Below are 19,860 nucleotides of genomic sequence, written 5' to 3' on the forward strand. Positions count from 1 at the left end.
GAAATAGGAAATCTCAATTTGTATCAAAAGCCAGTTCGAGGGTTTACTTTGTCATACAAGTGGTCTTCTGCAAAAGCAGAGTTCTATTTGCAAAGCAGGAGTTGGTGAAAGCATGTTTGCCATATTTTTTGACTTACAAAAGTCTGGTTGATATTTGGTTTTTCAGGAAGAGGTGGAGGGGTCTCCAGTATGCTGAGTACAGTTGTGTGGACTGCACACTGAACAAGGATACACTGCCGGTACAAAAGGGCAGGCACTCACAGACATACTGATGCTGCATGTCATTCATACAGTGTTCAAGCAGTCGGTAACCAATTGTTCAAAAAAAATCGGCACATTACGGCAACTTTCCAGCAGGTGGCAGTCAAGTTCTCAAGGAGAGGGTGCTCTTTTCTTGGTGCACAAGGCATTCTACAGGCTAGTGCTGGCCTTGACCCTTGACCAGGAAGAGGCAGGTGGGGGCAGAAAGAAAGATGGGCTGACGGGGCTCAGAGGTCACCACAGCATCCTGGCACAGGACCGGCAGTGTCTGGCCCCAGGGACACCCTGGGGAGTTCCACACCTCGGGGCAGCTGTATTCCTGGATGCGGCTGGGATGAGGCTTATAGGCGACCCAAACTGTCTCAGAGGTGGAGGTCAGGGAGAAGTCAAGTGGGCAGGGGGCAGACCTGGATGTGAAAAGCCAAGGAAGCACACGTGAGGGGAAATGAGACCAGAAGGGGGAACTGGGAATCCTGATTTCCAAGCCCTCCTCCGCCTGCTGTGTGACCCTGAGCCAGTCACTTACCCTCTCTGGAAAATGGCAGGGAGACACCTGCAGAACTCATCCTGGGGAAATGCTGGGATGTGGATTTGGGGTATTTGTGGATAATTTTCAAATCTGACTGTGTCATTCTGTTGTTTAAATCCTCTCATGACTCCCCAGCAACACAGACAAAGTTCTTTAGCATGGCATCCAAGCCAGACTGACCTGCCCCTTGCCATGCATCCGAGCGCCTCTCCAGGCCTCTCCCTGCCCAAATGGAGGGGCTACACTAGACCCTGTGACTTCTGACCCTCACTCCAGCGCTCCTTCTACCCTGGAGGCTGGACCACTTAATGGTCAACATCAAAATCCTGATGACAGATGTTCCTGATCCAGATGCTGGCTCTGCCATCTACCAACTGTGTAACTTTGGGCTTGTTACTTAGCCTGTCTGTGCCACAGGGCTTGGAATATAATAACTACTATGTAACTTTTAGCTATTATTAAATTCACCGATTAAAAATTTTTCTTTGGATTATAGTTGATTTCCAAGGTTGTATAAATTTATCTTTGAATAGGGGGAGGTTCCATAGTAACTCAAAGGAAAGGTTCTCTAATAGTGGAAATTTGGGGAATCTGACACTTGGTCTGTGGTTAAGAACCTGCTTGCCTATGCAGGGGACACAGGTTTTGATCCCTGGTCTGGGAAGATCCCACATGCTGCGGAGCAATGAAGTTGGTGCGCTGCAAGAACCGAGCCCAAGATCTAGAGCTCGTGAGCTGCGACAACTGAAGTCTGAGTGCCTTGAGCCCATGCTCCACAACAGAAGCTACCACAGTGAGAAGCCCGTGCCCTGCAACTAGAGAGTTGCCTCCGCTTGCTGCAAGTAGAGAAAGCCCACACACAGCAACAAAGACCCAGTATAGCCAAAAATAAATAAACATAAAAAAAAAAAGGATGTGAGTAGCAATCAGCAAGACGGATCTCCTTCTTTTCCATCTGTAGCCTGCAGGCAGTATTTCAGTTTCTCTTTCTACTTGTCTTTCTACTTTGAGGCCAGTTACACATCCTGAGTCAGATGACCACTGAACTTTTACTAGAGGAGAGATAAGGCCAGCAGAGGACAGCCAGGCTGATACATCTATCTAGCCATGCTCCAGGAGAAGAGCATATCTGGCATTACTGCTGGTCCTGAATAAAAGGGACAGGGACAGACTTGACCCCAAGCTGTAAGCCTAGGCAGAGCTATCGTAGCCAATTCACAGACCTAGGAAAGAGAAAAGTCAAATGTTTGTTTTGTATTCCACTGAGATCTTGGCCGGGGCAGTGTGGGAAAGAGTGCTGTTTGTTATACAGCATTATCAAAACAGCAAGAACTGACTAATACAACCCATGCCAGAGTATAGATTGAACATTTGATTTAAAACAGACACAGACACACCCATAACATCTATCCTGAGCTTTTATTCTAGACTCTTTCCTCTGCCAGGAGACCAGGAGTTTCCCCAGGACTAGCCAGTGGATGTGGCAGCGTCTCCTGTGACTGTAGTTTCGGAACAGGTCTTTCCTCTTGCTGGATCACTTCTGTTTTTCTATGCCTTTATATATATATATATATTTTATATATATATATATATATATATATATATATATATATATATATTTTCCCCCCCCCCCCTAACCTTGTCTTTGAAACTCATAGCAATAAATCTGCAAGGAATTGCTTAAGATCAATTGGTATATTGCCTCCAGTAGTTTCATCAACTTGTTCTATAAAGGAACACGGCACACAAGATGTGTGACTCATCAACAACAAGGTTTCCCACAGCTTGTGAAAATCGTTTTGTTTGTTTTTATCACATCCTGCTTCTTTGTACAACACCTTGATTCCTAGAAGTTTATCAACCAAGGAAGCTTTGGCTGAAGCGCACGGTTCCCACTCTTCTGAGCATGGAAAGAGGTATGGCTCTGGAGTCAAAGAGCCAAGTCTGGACCTGGCTCCCAGAGAGCACCCCAGCTGCAGGGAAGCTCCCCACATCCAAGGCAGACCTTCCTACACCCTCATGACCGCACCTGACCCTGAGCTCCTGGAGACAGACTCAAAGGTCAGGGAAGTGTTGAGGCTGGAGACCAAGGAACAGAGTGACTAATTCCAGGCTGCACTGATCCCACCCATACGTTCCAGAAACCAGCGACTGCCCTGAGTCCTACACCCTTGCTGTGCACTCAGTTGCTCAGTCACGTCCAACTCTTTTGCAGTCTCATGGACTGTAACCCACCAGGCTCCTCTGTCCATGGAATTTTCCAGGCAAGAATAACTGGAGTGGGTCGCCATTTCCTTCTCCAGGGGATCTTCCCAACCCAAGGATCAAACCCATGTAAATCAAACTTTAGGGTAAATCTTCAAAGTTGGGGATCAAGTTGAATTTATCTTGCTTTTTTTCGGCCACACCATGAGGCATGCAGGAGCTTAGTTCCCTGACCAGGGATTGAACCTGTGCCTCCTGCATTGAGAGCACAGAGTTACCACTGGACCACCAGGGAAGCCCCTTATACGGCCATGGAAAACATTATTGGCTGTATCAGCCCATATCTTTTTTTTTGGCTATGCCCTGCAGCATGCAGAACTTCCCTGACAAGGGATTGAACCCATGGCCCCTGCTTTGGGACCGTGGAGTCTTAACCACTAGACTACCAAGGAAGTCCCTGAGTTCGTCTTTGATATCCCCAGAACGTGGAAGAGTGCTTGGCATTTGTGCTGTGCTTAGTAGCTCAGTTGTGTCTGACCCTTTGTGACCCCATGGCATTTGGTAGGTGCTCGATAATGTTTGACTAATTAAGCCAAAACAATCTAATAGAGTCAGAAGCAATTAGAAGCAGGCCTACATTGGTCAGGACTTTTAGCTGTAGGTTGGCAAGAGTTAGGAACTCTACATGGTGAGTCACATGAGCACCCATAGCTTGGGTTTTTAAGAACAGTTCTTTTTTTCCCCGCTCTGGGATAAGGAATGGGCTTCCTAGGTGGTGCTAGTGGTAAAGAACCTGTCTGCCAAAGTAAGAGACAGAAGAGACATAGGTTTGATTCTTGGCTTGGGAGCATCCCCTGGAGAAGGGCATGGCAACCCACTCCAGTATTCTTGCCTAGAGAACTCCATGGACAGAGGAGTCTGGCAGGCTAGAGTCCATAGGATCACAAAGAGTCAAACACGACTGAAGTGACTTTAGCATGGGGCAAGGAATAAATAGCAACTTTATTCCAGAAGATATCAGATGGACTAGTGGTCTAGTGGACGACTTTATTCCAGAAGATAGCAGATTGGACTAGTGGACAACTTTAATATTCTTTAAGTAGAGTTCTATTCAGAAGCTAAGACGTAGCTAGTTAACTTCTAGGAGTTATAACCATAATATCTACTAATTATTGACTACTATTACACATCTTGCACTCTGCGAAGCAAGTTACACAGTTGACCTAGTTAAACCCTCACAACAGCCTTACAAGTTGGTATTAGCCCTATTTTACTAGGAGATAGAGGCTCAGAAAGACCAAGAGTCCTAAGCACGCTCCCTGGGTGAGACTGGCTGAACAGGAATGTTATGTTGGGTGCATCCAACTCCGAAGCCCAGCTCCTCATCCTGATCCTTACTGACCCCCCTCACTACCCCTATAATCTTCCTGCAGCCGTTCCCTTTCTGTGGAATTAGAGACATTAATCATGCTCACAGCACTTTGCTGCCTGTTTTCTTGCTTCGTGGATGTCTTAAGCAGCCTTTTCTGGTGCCACTTGTCTTTTGTTTGTTCTTCTTGAATACCTTGCTCACCCAGTTGGACTCTTCAGCAGGCCTCTCCCTGGACAAAGAGATGAAGTCATGGTTGCTTAATGACAGGGCTCCACTCCAGCTCAGAAGGTAGACAGACACACAGTGTTATGATTCTCAACCCCAGCTGAACATCAGAGTTCCCCAGTGAACTTTCACTTTGTAATCAATGAATGTTTACCTAAGGAACATCATAGCCACTAGTCAAATGAAACTCAAACTTTTATACAGTTACACATCAATGCAATAAAGTAAGCTATCATGTGAATAAAATGCATAATTTATGTCCAAGCACAAAATTATGTATGTAAACTTTTTCCAAAAATTTTATAATTAAAACTATACTTAATGTGAGAAGCAGGTATGTTTTAATATCCTGGATATGATACCAAGTGACAAGTGCCTTGGGCCCTTTTCTCTGATGGTGGCCATAGGAAAACTCAGCCACTGCCAGAGCTACCCCAAGGAGGGGAGGGATGAGGTTGGTGAATAACAACACCCTGATTTACTCTCTGATCTCCTGCTGGTGCCTTCCACCGGCCAACCCCACTGGCATTCAGTCAGCAAGGGAGCCTGGGTATTGTGATTCCCAGAGAGGTTAAAAAGAAAAAAATCCTTCCCCAGCCGTCTCGTAATAGCTGCAAGGGTAACAACAGAGCACATGTTACACAACCCAGATGGTTGAGGTGCATTATGAAAGAAGATTTTCTGGAGACAATCTGCAACATAGCAGTATTAGCCCCCTTCTTATGCTGTTAGAAAATAATTTGGATTAAGGGAGATTTGGGGTAGAATTCCCTTAATTTATACTGTGCAGGAACCACCCAAGGCTAGGGTGCAGCAGGCCTGCCAGCTCTCTTGACCTGAGACATCCCCGAGAGTCAGGTATGAGGAAGCGTGCACACTCCCCCACCGCATCCAGAGGAGGAACACTCCCAGTGCGCACAGCGGCGACTGGGACTGACACTGTCGGGAGGAACAGACTCGTGTCCCCGTGTCCCCCCACTGAAGGAGAGAGAAGGGAGGCAGTGGTCTGTAATCACATCCAAAGAGGATCCCCAGGCAGCTAAAGAGATGGAAAGTATCATTTAGCTGGGCCCCCTCCCCGACCAAAGGAAAGAAACTGTCCCCAGTCAAGGAGATACTCACACTGTGTGAGGTTTGCTGGCGGTTTCCTTCACATTAGCCAGAGGCACGGTGCTTTTCAAATTTGAAGAGGCAAAGGGAGCTACAGCCAAAAATAAAAATATAGAAGATGTGAGTGAGATGGGGACGGCGAGGAGGAGTACTTAGTCATTTCTGAAATAACAATAAGAAGAAAGTGAGAATGTTTAGAAACTCTTTTTCTTAAATTCTCGTATTTGGGACCAGAATCATATTTGGGGACTTGACTGAGATCCAGGGCAACAGCATCTGCGGGAAGGCCTGAAGCTAACCCTTGACATAATATTATCAACAATTCTGTCCTGAAAAGCAGCCAGTTGTGTTAGGGAAAGTTTTCAAGAAAATCCCCCACAGGGGCCTGAACCTTCCATCATCTGCTTTCTGTAATGCTTTTTTTGTCTTCTTTACTGGAATAGGAAATAGAAATCATTTCATGACCAGTATTCTTTTCAAAATTTTTTGGCCATGCTGCGGCCATGTGGGATCTTAGTTCCCTTGACCAGGGATCAAATCCACTCCCCATGCATCGGAGGCGTGGAGTCTTAACCACTAGACCACCAGGGAAGTCCCATCATGGCCACTATTCTTAAGTACGCTCTCTGCATGTTTCCGACGAGTATGGGGATATATAATACATGGATATTAAGGTGTAATTATGTAACACATGTAAATGATAATAATATGGAATAAATTAGCACATTCATCCATCTGAGGAACTTGGAGACCTTTCATCTGGGGACCTGCTGGCTGTCCCTCACTTGCCCAGATCTATTTGTGGTTCCTTTGTTTATGGATTTTCCCCAGGACTTTCTGCAACACTCCCACCCCCAACAATAACATGGCAAAACAACAAATAACATGAACCCCTGGGAGCGGCACTCTGTCCAACTCCCCCTGATGGCCTCAGATGTCACTGCTGAGACCCAGCAGGGCTTCTCGACCTGAGGACTCCTGACGCCACCGGCCAGGCAAGTCTTTGGTGTAAGGGTTGAGCACTGTAGGATGTTTAGCAGCATCCCTGGCTTCTCCCGACTACGTTCCCCACCAGGTGACAACCAAAAATGTCCCCAGATGCTGCCAAATGTCTCCTGGGGTAATATTGCCTCTAATGGAAAATCACTGGGCTATCTGTGCCCTCTGCCCACCCCCGATACAAGTGAGGAATGCCAACTCCAGACTCATGATTGTTCAGGCCCCTGAAGATGGCTGGCTTTAAGCACTGGTGTGATAACATAAAATAAATGCATTTCATTTAACTGGGAATAAGAAAGCAAGTGAAACACTTTGACCAACTTTCTGACTCCTAATGTTCTGGTATTTTTGTCTTGTGATTGAAAGAATCAAAGTGAACCTATTTAAAAAAAAAAAAAAAGGGAAGAAAGGAAGACAAGAAAAGAAAAACGAAAACAAAATAAAAGGCAAAGTGAACCTATTCCCAAAGAGAGAAAGAAAAAAAGGAAAGAAAAGAAAAACAGAAAAGCCAAAATGAACTCACTCCAGAAAAAGGAGGGGGTCACACCTGACCTGGGGCAGAATCACAAATAAGGAAGCCTTGCTAACCTGTGCTACTATTTATCATAATAACTACGAAAGCCCGACCATGAAGGCCCTACAGCCTGGCCTCATTCCATCACTTGGACCTCTCTCCGTTGGTCCCCACCCAGACCACCTACAGTGGCCAATCAGGTGTCCCCTTTACACTGAAGGTGCCTTATACCTTCCTTCTCTGCACCCGGACCTCTAGAATAAACAAAATCTGAAATGTTCTTTCTACTCGGTCAGATCCCACAAACCACAGTTGTCAAAATCCTGCCCCTCTCAAATTACCCCTCACCTCCGAGAAGCCTTCCTTATTTCCCCCCAGAGAGAGGTGATCTTATTCTCTGTAAGTACCCTCAACACTGTTTTTGTTGGTTACACAGTACCTAAGAATTTCTTCTTGTATTTTTGAAGTTAGCATCCATGTCATTCCCTCTGTCGGAAGGGAGATTTCCCGAGAGTGAGGAATTGAGAACAGTTCACCTTTGAAGCCCCCAGAGAGGGTCTTCTCAAACTATCTGTACTGAAGAACCAATTTCTAAAAATCATACTTACAATCCATAATGGACTAGTACTTTGGTAAAATGTATTACAAATGAACTAGTAGGAAAATGATGAAACTCTCGGATGTCACGGCTCTATCTTATTGCTATAAACATTTCAAAATGCTTGCTCTCACTTTCTGCACTCATCTCATTGTGCACAAGTAACAGACAATTCAGAGGCTGGCACTGGTCCACAGACCACTCTTTGAGTACCACTGCCCCGGCACAGTGGCTTTCACAATAAAAATCTACTAGAATTGCAGTTCTCAAACGTGAGAGGGCAAAAGAACTTGGAAGGCTTGTAAAAAATGCAGACAGCTGGATCCCACCCCCAGAATTGTTGATTTAGTAGGTATGTGGTAGGACCTGAGAATTTTTATTTCTAACATGGTCTCAGGTGATGCTGTTGCCGCTGGTTGGGGACCACACTTTGAGAATCACTGGACAGGAACCAGTGGTAAAGAACCTGCCTGCCAATGCAGGAGATATAAGAGACACGGGTTTGATCCCTAGGTCGGGAAGATACCCTAGAGGAGGGAATGGCAACCCGTTCCAATATTCTTGCCTGGAGAATCCCATGGACAGAGGAGCCTGGCAGGTTATGGTCCATAGGGTCGCAAAGAGTCGGACACAAAGGAAGCGACGCATACACAAACTAAAGGAAAAGACAAAAAGTCAAGTACACTGCCCTCTCATGGTGGCCTCTCCTCATAGCCATAGTGAAGTCGCTCAGTCGTGTCCGACTCTTTGAGACCCCATGGACAGTAGCCAACCAAGCTCCTCCGTCCATGGGATTTTCCAGGCAAGAATACTGGAGTGGGTTGCCATTTCCTTCTCCAGGGGATCTTCCCGACCCAGGGATCGAACCCGGGTCTCCTGCATTGTAGGCAGACACTTTACTGTCTGAGCCACCAGGGAAGGCCAGTAGAGCCACTAAAGCTAAGGGCTAACTAACTTCACCAGTGCACCCCTCTAAAGCGATGGCTATAGCTACCACATCATTACACACTTGCCAGTGGGCTCCGGATGTGAGGCAGCTGAGACAGGCCAGAGGGGTCCATACCTTGGGGCTGTTCTGGGCCCAGTTCCTCCACAGGTGGCTGTGCAGGTGATGCTGAAGAAGAATATCGGGGAAACGCTGGAGGTGCCCCCACACCGCAAGGCCCCAGGGGTGGCCTGGGTGATGCAGTTGCCTGGGGGGGCGGGGACTTGGGCGGTGATCCAGTCGGTTGTATCTGCTGTGATGGTGGTACAGGTGACAGCCCAGGTGTTGAGCTGGGGAGTAAGGGCACGGCTGGGAGTGACGCAGGTGGCAAGTCAGTCGGAGAACGTGACGGTGATGAGGCTGGTGGCGATGCAGGTGATAAAACAGGCGACTCCACAGGCCAGTCACATGTGGATTCGGGTGCCGGCATGGGTGGGGACAGAGGTGGACAGCGGCCACCCCTTCCATCCTCTTTGGGAGCCCGCTGTGTGTGAAGTTGTCTGGATTCTTCTGGACTGGCCAGCTGTCTTTGGAGGCTCGGTTGACAGCGTTCAGGACACTGGTTGCCAAGGGCGAGTTCTATCTGGCAGTACACTTCTACCCTGGGGAAAATCACTCTCTTGGAAGGAGAATTAAGATAAGCAGCATCTAGGAAAAACAACAGCATGGGGTCACAGGTGGCATTTCTAACCCCTGACCTGAGCATGATGTTTGCAAAAAATGGTTTCCCAGATTATTTTCATGAACAGGATGAGTGCTGGTCACTGTTTTTGTTTTGCTCTTGCCGTGTGTCCAGAGGGATCTCAGTTCCCTGACCAAGGACTGAACCCAGCCTTGGTGGAGAAAGCGCAGAATTCTAGCCCTGGGCTACCAGGGAATTCCTGGATTAGTGCTTTTCAATAGCCTTTCTTTACTTACTTGAATTTATATTGAATGACTGTGTTTTGATAGAAGGCTGGGGTAGATTTAAACGTTGCTGGTAAGGATCCAGTTGAGAGATGGAGGTCAGAGAGAGAGGGGGAATGATGAAAAATTGGAGAATTCTGAGACAGGAATGGGGTCTGAGCCCAGGTGGGTGGGTGAGCTCTAGACACAGGCGAAGAAGGGTCAGGGGAAGGTGAGTCTGTATATTTGGTGGCGCAAAGTCGAGAGAACTCCCCTCGGATGGCTTTGGTTTTCTCTGTGAAGTAGGAAGCCAGGTAGAGTAGAAGACTGGAGGTCAGGAGCAGAAGGTTTGAGGTGGTAATTGCAGACGGTGAGAAAGTAAGTTGACAATAAAAATATAATGTGATTGCTTTCAGTGTAGAAATTCACAAGCCATTTTAAAAATTCATATGAAAATATGAAGGACTTAGAATAACAAAAACAACTTTGAAAATGGAACAAAAGCTGGAGAACTAAGACTACCAGGTTTCAAGATTTATTGTAAAGCTACAGTGATCAAGACAGGATGGTCCTGACATAAAGGTGGGTCAATCTGTCAGTGGAACAAACAGAAGGTCCAGGAATAGGCCCATGACATACATAGACAACTGATTTTAGTCCAAGATGCAAAGTTATTTCAATGGAGAAAGCAAAGTCTTTTCGACAGACAACACTGGCATAACATGATATCCATTTTTTATAAAGAACTTAGATTTATATCTTGTACCTTATACAAAATTAACTCAAGATAGATCACAGACATAAATGAAATCCTAAAAAAAGAAAAAGCCTCTGGAAGAATGGTGGGGAGTGAGAGAAATGGGGGAAGGGGTCAAAAGGTAAAAACTTCCAGTTATAAAATAAGTAAGTCACAGGATGGACTGTACAGCCTGGTGACTAGAGTTAGTATTAACAATACTCTATCGAATATTTGAAATTTGCTAAGAGAGTAGATCTTAAAAGTTCCCATCACAAGAAAAAAAAAAGTTTTTTATAACTCTGTGTAGTGATGGAAGTAACTAGACTTTTGTGCGGAGAAGGCAATGGCACCCCACTCCAGTACTCTTGCCTGGAAAATCCCATGGGAGGAGGAGCCTGGTAGGCTGCAGTCCATGGGGTCACTAAGAGTCGGAAACGACTGAGCGACTTCACTTTCACTTTTCACTTTCATGCATCGGAGAAGGAAATGGCAACCCACTCCAGTGTTATTGCCTGGAGAATCGGGAGCCTGGTGGGCTGCCGTCTATGGGGTTGCACAGAGTCGGACACGACTGAATCGACTTAGCAGCAGCAGCAGACTTTTTGTGAGGGTTGTTTTGCAACATACACAAATTTTTAATCATCATCTGTACACCCTGGTGGCTCAGACGGTAAAGTGTCTGCCTGCAATGCGGGGGACCCAGGTTCAATCCCTGGGTTGGGAAGATCCTCTGGAGAAGGAAATGGCAGCCCACTCCAGTATTCTTGCCTGAAAAATTCCATGGACTGAGGAGCCTGGTAGGCTACAGTCCACAGGGTCGCAAAGAGTCGGACACGACTGAGCGACTTCACTTTCACTTTTACACCTGACACTATTATAATGCTCTGTGTCAGTTATATCTCTAATTATATTTCAATTAAAAAATAAAAAGAAATATTGCTCTACTAGGAAAAAAAGAACCAAGTCTTTTGGTGCAAGTGGAGTGACTCTTTGGAGGGCACATATCCTTTTTCACCTAATTATTAAAACACTGAATTTTTAATAAAATTGCAAAAATAGCTCTATTTAATTTGGGGGTCATTTTTTGTTTGTTTGTTTTATAGACTGAACATTTCCTTTTCCCCAGACTCTTTCCAATCACTAATGTCTCTAGGAAATTAATTGCCTATACCTGTTTTTCTTGCTGGTAAATGTTAATCTCCTTGTATACTGTAATTGCCTAAAATAATTGAACTGAGTTCACCATGACTCAGTTATTTGATTTTTATAATAAAACCTTTGTATTTTAAAACATTAAAAATCCTCTAGAAGAAAACAAAGGAAAAATATTTTTTGTAATCTTGACTGAAGCAAAGATTTCTTAGATAAAGACACCAAAAGCATGATGCACAAAGGATAAAAGTTAATATGGACCTACTGAAATAAAAAATTCTCCTTTTCAGATGACACTCTTAAGGAGTTGGGTAGAGAAATCATGGACTGGGAGAAAGTATTTGCAAATAGTATTTCTGAAAAAGGGCATTTATAGAGAACACATAAAAGCTCTTAATAAGAAAACAACCAATTCCATTTTGTAAATGGGCAAAGAGCCAATTGAAAGAGCTCCCAGTGGTCAAAACTGGAACAATTTGACTAACAAAATAAATAAAGTAGGACTGAATAATAACTCACAGTAAAAAATAAGTACTCGGGGGTTCATAGTGATATAAACAGATGATTGAATAGGTAAGTCAATGGGGAAGAAAGAGACAAACCTCTCATGCAGATTTCCCAATACTTTCAGTGGATACTTCAGCCCTTAAAGAAGTGGAAAATACTCTACTCCTTCCATGTGGGCTTTGCATAGTGACTTCCTTCTGAAGAGCACAGTATGGAAAGGAGAAAGAGTAACTTTAGAGTGGAGACACCAGAAATCCGTCCTCAGCCAGGAGACCAGGGTCAATGTCATCAGTGATACGTCATGTAGGCAGCACGTGTCCTCGATACAATGTCATGAGAACGGCACTGTGCATCAGTTGTCTTCCTCCCCCAAATCCACAACCCCAGTCTAACCATGAGAAAAAACATCAAGCAAACCTCAACTGAGCCACATCCTCCAAAATATCTGGCCAGTAGTTCATTAAAAGGGCTTCCCTGGTAGCTCAGCTGATAAAGAATCTGCCTGCAATGCAGGAGACCCCGATTCAATTTCTGGGTCAGGAAGATCCGCTGGAGAAGGGATAGCTACTCACTTCAGTATTCTTGGGCTTCCCTGGTGGCTCAGACAGTAAAGAAGCCACCTGCCACGAGGGAGACCTGGTTTCGAACCCTGGGTTGGGAAGATCCCCTGGAGGAAGGTATGGCAACCCACACCAGTATTCTTGTGTGGAGAATCCCCATGGATGGAGGAGCCTGGTGGGCTACAGTCCGTGGGGTTGCAAAGTGTCAGACGTGACTGAGCAACTAAGTACAGCACAATTCAGTTCAGTCGCTCAGTCGAGTCCGACTCTGCGACCCCATGGACGCAGCACGCCAGGCCTCCCTGTCCATCACCAACTCCCGGAGTTTACTCAAACCATGTCCACTGAGTCGGTGATGCCATCCAACCGTCCCATCTTCTGTCATCCCTTTATCCTCCTGCCTTCAATTTTTCCCAGCATCAGGGTCTTTTCAAATGAGCCAGTTCTTTGCATCAGGTGGCCAAAGTACACAGGTCATTAAAAACAAGGAGAGTCTGAGCAACTGTGACAGACAGGAGGAGCTTGAGGAGTCAGTACAACTAGATGTGACATGGGATCCTGGATGGGATACTGGGGCAGAAAAAGGACATTGGGTAAAAACTGAGGAAATCTGAATAAAGAATGGGCTTCAGTTAGTAACAATTTATCAGTGTTGGTTCATTAATTATAAACAATACACCATAGTATGTACTAAGTACTGTGCTATAGTATCTAACAAGTGTGAGACATAAAATAAGAGGGAAACTAGATGTGGGGTATATGGAAACTCTCTGTACTGTTTTCACATTTTCCCTGTAAATCTAAAACAATTCAAAAAAATAAAGCTTAACAAATAAAGGTCTAGAGGGGAATTGGGCCAAACAGTGGAACGGACACTTCACCAAAAAATATACTTGAATGACTAATTAGCAAATGAAAAGATGTTCAACATTATTAGTCATTAAGGAAATGCAGATTAAAATCACAATAAGATTCCACAAACACACCTATTAGAATGGTTAATATTAAAAAGACTGACCAGGGAACTTGCCGTGGCTGGGAATCCAGTGGCTCAGATTCCACACTCCCAATGCAGGGGGCCCAGGTTCAACCTGTGGTCAGGGAGCTAGAGCCCACATACCACAGCTGAGTTCAGATGCCACAACTAAGAGATTCTACATGCTGCAACTAAGATCCAGTGCAGCCAAATAAATATTTTTTTAAAAAAACACAAAAGCTAAAAGAGATTGACCATACCAAGTGTTGGTGAGAATGTGGAGAAACTGGAATCCTCATACACTGTTGGGAATGTAAAACGATACAATCACTTTGGAAGATAATTTGGCAACTTCTTAAAAAGTCAAACATACATTCTGGGTATGTGTCTTAGTCTATACATATCTAAGAATTGAAAACAGGATCTCGAAGAGATACCTGCACACCCATGTTCCTTGCAGTATATTATTCACAATAGTCGAGGGGTGGAAGCAACCCAAATGTCCATTGATAGATAAATAGATAAAGAAAACTTGGTCTATATTCACGGTCTATATTATCCAGCCTTAAGGAAGGAAATCCTGTCACATGCTACAACATGCCTGAATCTTGAGGACATTATACATGAAATAAACCAGACACAAAAAGACAAATACTGTTATGATTCCACTGACATGAGTTATCCAAAGTATTCAAATTCATAGAAACAGAATGGTGGTTGTCAGGGCCTAGGGGAAGGGGGAAATGGGGAGTTGGTTAATCGGGATAGACTTTTAGTTTTTCAAGATGGAAAAGTTCAGGAGATTGGTTGCACAACAATGTATGTTTAACACTACTGAATTGTACATTTATACCCGTTAAGATGATAAATTTTATGTGTGTTTTACAACTACTATATAATTATATTTTATATTAAAATAGTATATATTATACATACATTTGCATACATATATTATGTATCAAACATACATCCACCATACTATCTGGCCATTCCACTCCTGTGTATTTACCCAAGAGAAATAAAAGCTTTTGTCCATACAGAAACTCAAGCGTGAAATGTACATGCATGCATGCTAAGTCGCTTCAGTCATGTCCGACTCTTTGCAACCCTATGGACCATAGCCTGCCAGGCTTCTATGTCCATGGGATTCTCTAGGCAAGAATACTGGAGTGGGTTGCCATGTCCTCCTCCAAGGGATCTTCCTGACCCAGGGATCAATCCCATGTCTCTTACATTCTCCTGTATTGGCAGGCAGGTTCTTTACCACTAGCGCCTCCTGGGAAACCCAGGAAATGTACATAACAACTTTATTCATAACAGCCCCAATTTGGGTACAACCTCTATGGCCATTAAAGGGTGAATGGATAAATGAACTGTGGTATATTCACACAGTTGATTGGAATGCAAATGGGAATGAAATATTTATACCAAGCAATGACACAGATGAATCTCAGAATAGTCATGCTGAGTGAAAAAAAGCAGACAAAAAAGAATTCATACTATAAGACTCCGTCTATCAAAAAAAAATCTAAAAATGAAAATTGATGTATAATGACAGAGAAACATCAAGGTTTGCTTGAGGGTGGGGGAATGAGGGAAGGTTGGAGAGATCCCAAAAGGGCATGAGGAAACTTGGGGCTTGATGGATTGTTCCCAATCTTGATTGTGGTGCTGGTTTCACAGGTGTGTGTGTGTGTGTGTGTGTGTGTGTCTGTCTGTCTGTCTGTCTGTGTGTCTGTGTGAAAACCTATCCAATTGTGAGCAGGAGGAAGGGAGGCAGGAAGATCGGTCTGGCCAGGCATGCCTGGATGTGGGACGGATATTTCAAACGTGGCAACTTCTGAGCTCCAGTCTCACTCAGCACCCATGTCCACGCATCTGTGTAGGGAAGGCGGATTTTCAAGGATGCCAGCAAGCAGTGCCCTTTGTTTTGGCAGAAGGCAACTGCCAGGGGAGACCAAGGGTGGAGAGGGAGGCTCAGCTGCTGGCAGAAGTAACTAAGTCAATGTGAGCCTTTAGGAGGGGGGGAAGACTGAAGATGCCAGGATGTGAGCTGAGGAGTTGAGGGTGACACCTTGCAGGTGTGGCTTCCTGCCGGAGCTGACCCCCTTTCAGAAAACAGGCAGGAGGCTGGAGCAGACTTCCGATTTCTGCTCCCAGATGGTAGGTGGGGATTAAAAGAGTGTAGCTCTGGGCACCAGCCACAGTTTCTCAGGATATGTCAGTATTTCCTGCCTGCATCTGGTGCCAGGAGAAAACTCCAGTCCCATCAAACTCAAGAGGGTTGAGGTGCTGGAGCTGAAGCTTGCACTGAGAAAGCCACGCACACACTGGCAAATTGGAAGAGGAAGCAAAAACAGCTGGCAGCCAGCATGAGACACTTTCTCCCTTATGAGTTGTGTCTGTTCCTACTTGGAGTGATTCCAGGGCCATTGGGGAAAATCTGCCATCCTCCATATACTGTCCCCAATTCAGGAGTGGATGGCTGCAATGCTATTAGAGTTTCATCTTTGGGTTTAAGACCACCATTCACACCTGTAAGAATGTCCCAACCAGCTAAGGGTGGAAGGGGGGAGGGTGAGAAGTCACTGGGTTCCTCCAGAGGGTGAAATATGGGGCTCCTGAGAAACAGGGGAGACGAGAGATGCTTCAAAATCCATTTTGTATCTCTCCCTGGGGCTTGCCCTGAGAGGGAGATAAAGGAAAATTCTAAGGGAAAGACAGGTATGGAGGCAGCCCAGTAGCTGTAATCTGAGCTGTAGAGGGATTTCCTGCAGCAGGGAATTGGTGCCTGCTCCAAGATCCAAGAACCAAACAGGGGATTCCCAAACCCCAAGTCCTCAGTATACACCATCACTGAGGAAAGAATAGAGGGACTCCCCAGCTGGTGGTGGGAAGGAGCCCAGGCCCTAGCCAGACCCTCCTATTCCTGGGGCTCTGGAGGTGAGCCCTCATCTCCACCACCACACACCCTTCAGGTGGTCCTCCTTTTGGATACTTGCGGTTCAGCTTCCCAGCTGTCCCCTGTGCAAATGCAGAGGATGGAGGAGTTGTCAGAGGACAGTCAGGACTAGGAGGTGTCTGTCTGCAGAGAGGTGAGAGGAGGGGCCTTCTCTGAGGTCAGAGCAGGCGGTGGACAGGACTGACCGTGGCTAGGAGTGGAGATGTGGTTCACCACCAGCCGCCTTGTACAGATGAGAAACAGGCCCCAGGAGGTGAATTACTTACTCAAGGTCACACAGTTGGTGTGTCGAGAACCAGGATCTAAATAAACCCTTCGTACAGATTAGGAACCAAGACTCAGAGAGGTGGAGTGATTTCCTGGAGCTTGCGCAGCTTGGGGGATGGGGGTCCTGGCCCAGGGCCGCTCACTTCCAGAGTCCACATTCCCTCCATCCTGCTCCCCATCCTCCTAGCTGGGAGAAAGGGCCCAGGAGAAAGTAGATTCGGGACAAGGGAAGCTTGGGAAAGCAGGAGGCAATTTTGGAGGAAAAAAATTTTTAATGCATATATTCTAGGGGGAAGAAAAACCACATTCAATCTTTTAATCTCACTCCTAAAACACATATTTTTTTAAACTACATACAGAAAAAGTTCACCATGATTCCACAGGGCCCTACAGGCTCCTAGGCACAAAGTCTTGCTGTGTCCCCTATTTCTTTGATTATAGGAAATAGCCTTCATTCAGCCTCCTCAACCTTCCCTGAGTTCAAATGGGCAGGTTCAAGCAGTTGTTAATTAGGGAAGGGAGGGAATGGGAGACCAAGGAGAAATAGCCAAGAGCAGCCTAGGGGCAAGGTCATGTTTCCCATCAAAGGATACACACAAAAATATCTTTGAGTAATTCTGCAGATATCTGCAGAACCATTCAGCTTCAGCTTCTTTGGCATTAATGGTTGGGGCATAGACTTGAATGGTTTGCCTTGCCGAAGAAGCTGAAGTTGAACGGTTCTATGAAGACCTACAAGACCTCCTAGAACTAACACTAAAAAAAGATATCCTTTTCATCATAGGGGACTGGAATGCAAAAGTAGGAAGTCAAGAGATACCTGGAGTAACAGGCAAGTTTGGCCTTGAAGCACAAAATGAAGCAGGGCAAAGGCTAATAGAGTTTTGCTCAGAGAACTCACTGGTCATAGCAAACACCCTGTTCCAGCAACACAAGAGATGACTGTATACGTGGATATCACCAGATGGTCAACACTGAGATCAGATTGATTCTATTCTTTGCAGCCAAAGATGGAGAAGCTCTATACAGTCAGCAAAGACAAGACCAGGAGCTGACTGTGGCTCAGACCATGAACTCCTTACTGCAAAATTCAGACTTAAATTGAAGAAAATAGGGAAAAGCACTGGACCTTTCAGGTATGACCTAAATCAAACCCCTTAGGATTATACAGTGGGAGTGAGAAATAGATTCAAGGGCCTAGACTGGATAGACAGAGTGCCTGAAGGACTATGGACAGAGGTTCATCTACACTGTACAGGAGGCAGTGATCAAGACCATCCCCAAGAAAAAGAAATGCAAAAAGGCAAAATGGTTGTCTGAGGAGACCTTACAAATAGCTGAGAAAAGAAGAGAAGTGAAAGGCAAAGGAGAGAAGGAAAGATATATCCATCTGAATGCAGAGTTCCAGAGAATAGCAAGGAGAGATAAGAAAGCCTTCCTCAGTGATCAGTGCAAAGAAATAGAGGAAAACAATAGAATGGGAAAGACTAGAGATCTCTTCAAAAAAATTAGAGCTACCAAAGGAAAATTTCATGCAAAGATGGGCACAATAAAGGACACAAATGGTATGGACCTAACAAAAGCAGAAGATATTAAGAAGAGGTAGCAAGAATACATAGAAGAACTATACAGAAAAGGTCTTAATGACCCAGAATACCATGGTGGTGTGATCATTCACCTAGAGCCAGACATTCTGGAGTGTGAAGTCAAGTGGTCTTAGGAAGCATCACTACGAACAAAGTTACTGGAGGTGATGAAATTCCAGCTGAGCTATTTCAAATCCTAAAAGATGAGGCTGTGAAAGTGCTGCACTCAATATGCCAGCAAATTTGGAAAATTCAGCAGTGGCCACAGGACTGGAAAAGGTCAGTTTTCATTTCAATCCCAAAGGCAATGCCAAAGAATGTTCAAACTACCATACAATTACACTCATCTCACATGCTAGCAAAGTAATGCTCAAAATTCTGCAACCTAGGCTTCAACGGTACGTGAATTGAGAACTTCCAGATGTTCAAGCTGGATTTAGAAAAGGCAGAGGAACCAGAGATCAAATTGCCAACATCAGTTGGATCATAGAAAAAGCAAGAGAGTTCCAGAAAAACATCTATTTCTTCTTCATTGACTTACACTAAAGCCTTTGACTGTGTGGATCACAGCAACCTGTGGGAAATTCTTAAAAAGATGGGAATATCAGACCTTAACTGCCTCGTGAGAAATCTGTATGCAGGTCAAGAAGCAACAGTTAGAACCAGACATGGAACAACAGACTAGTTCCAAATTGGAAAAGGAGTACGTCAAGGCTGTATATTATCACCCTGCTTATTTAACTTATATGCAGAGTACATCATGTGAATGCTGGGCTGGATGAAGCACAAGCTGGAATCCAGATTGCCGGGAGAAATATCAATAACCTCAGATATGCAGATGACACCACACTTATGGCAGAAAGCGAAGAACTAAAGAGCCTCTTGATGAAAGTGAAAGAGGAGAATGAAAAAGTTGGCTTAAAACTCAACATTCAAAAAACTAAAATCATGGCATCCGGTCCCATCACGTCATGGCAAATAGATGAGGAAACAGTGACAGACTTTATTTTGGGGGGCTCCAAAATCACGGTAGATGGTGACTGCAGCCATGAAATTAAAAGATGCTTGTCCCTTGGAAGAAAAGCGATGACCAACCTAGACAGCATATTAAAAAGCAGAGACATTACTTTGCCAGCAAAGGTCCATCTAGTCAAAGCTGTGGTTTTTCCAGTAGTCACGTATGGATGTAAGAGTTGGACCATAAAGGAAGTTGAGTCCAAAGAATTGATGCTTTTGAACTGTGACGTTAGAGAAGACTCTTGAGATTCCCTCGGATTCCAAGGAGATCTAAGCAGTCCATCCTAAAGAAATCGGTCTTAAATATTCATTAGAAGGACTGATGCTGAAGCTGCAGCTCCAATATTTTGACCACCTGATGCGAAGAACTGACTCCTTGGAAAAGACCCTGATGCTGGGAAAGATTGAAGG

General features: G+C 44.9%; 1 protein-coding gene across 1 annotated transcript in view; it reads right to left on the bottom strand.

Annotated features, from left to right (window-relative positions):
- Positions 1 to 281: 281 nt before the first annotated feature.
- The window catches only part of PNPLA1 (patatin like phospholipase domain containing 1), a 54,538-nt gene continuing 34,959 nt past the window's right edge, over positions 282 to 19,860 (bottom strand). The window contains exons 6-9 of the mRNA XM_070360786.1: positions 8,877 to 9,446; positions 5,715 to 5,793; positions 4,471 to 4,596; positions 282 to 668 (exon numbers count right to left, since the gene is read on the bottom strand). Coding sequence (XP_070216887.1) covers positions 419 to 668; positions 4,471 to 4,596; positions 5,715 to 5,793; positions 8,877 to 9,446 — 1,025 coding nt within the window. The 3' untranslated portion in view covers positions 282 to 418. The remainder of the gene's footprint in view (positions 669 to 4,470; positions 4,597 to 5,714; positions 5,794 to 8,876; positions 9,447 to 19,860) is intronic.

The sequence above is a fragment of the Bos mutus genome, chromosome 23 (genome assembly GCF_027580195.1).
Source record: "Bos mutus isolate GX-2022 chromosome 23, NWIPB_WYAK_1.1, whole genome shotgun sequence".
Taxonomy (NCBI): Eukaryota; Metazoa; Chordata; class Mammalia; order Artiodactyla; family Bovidae; genus Bos; species Bos mutus.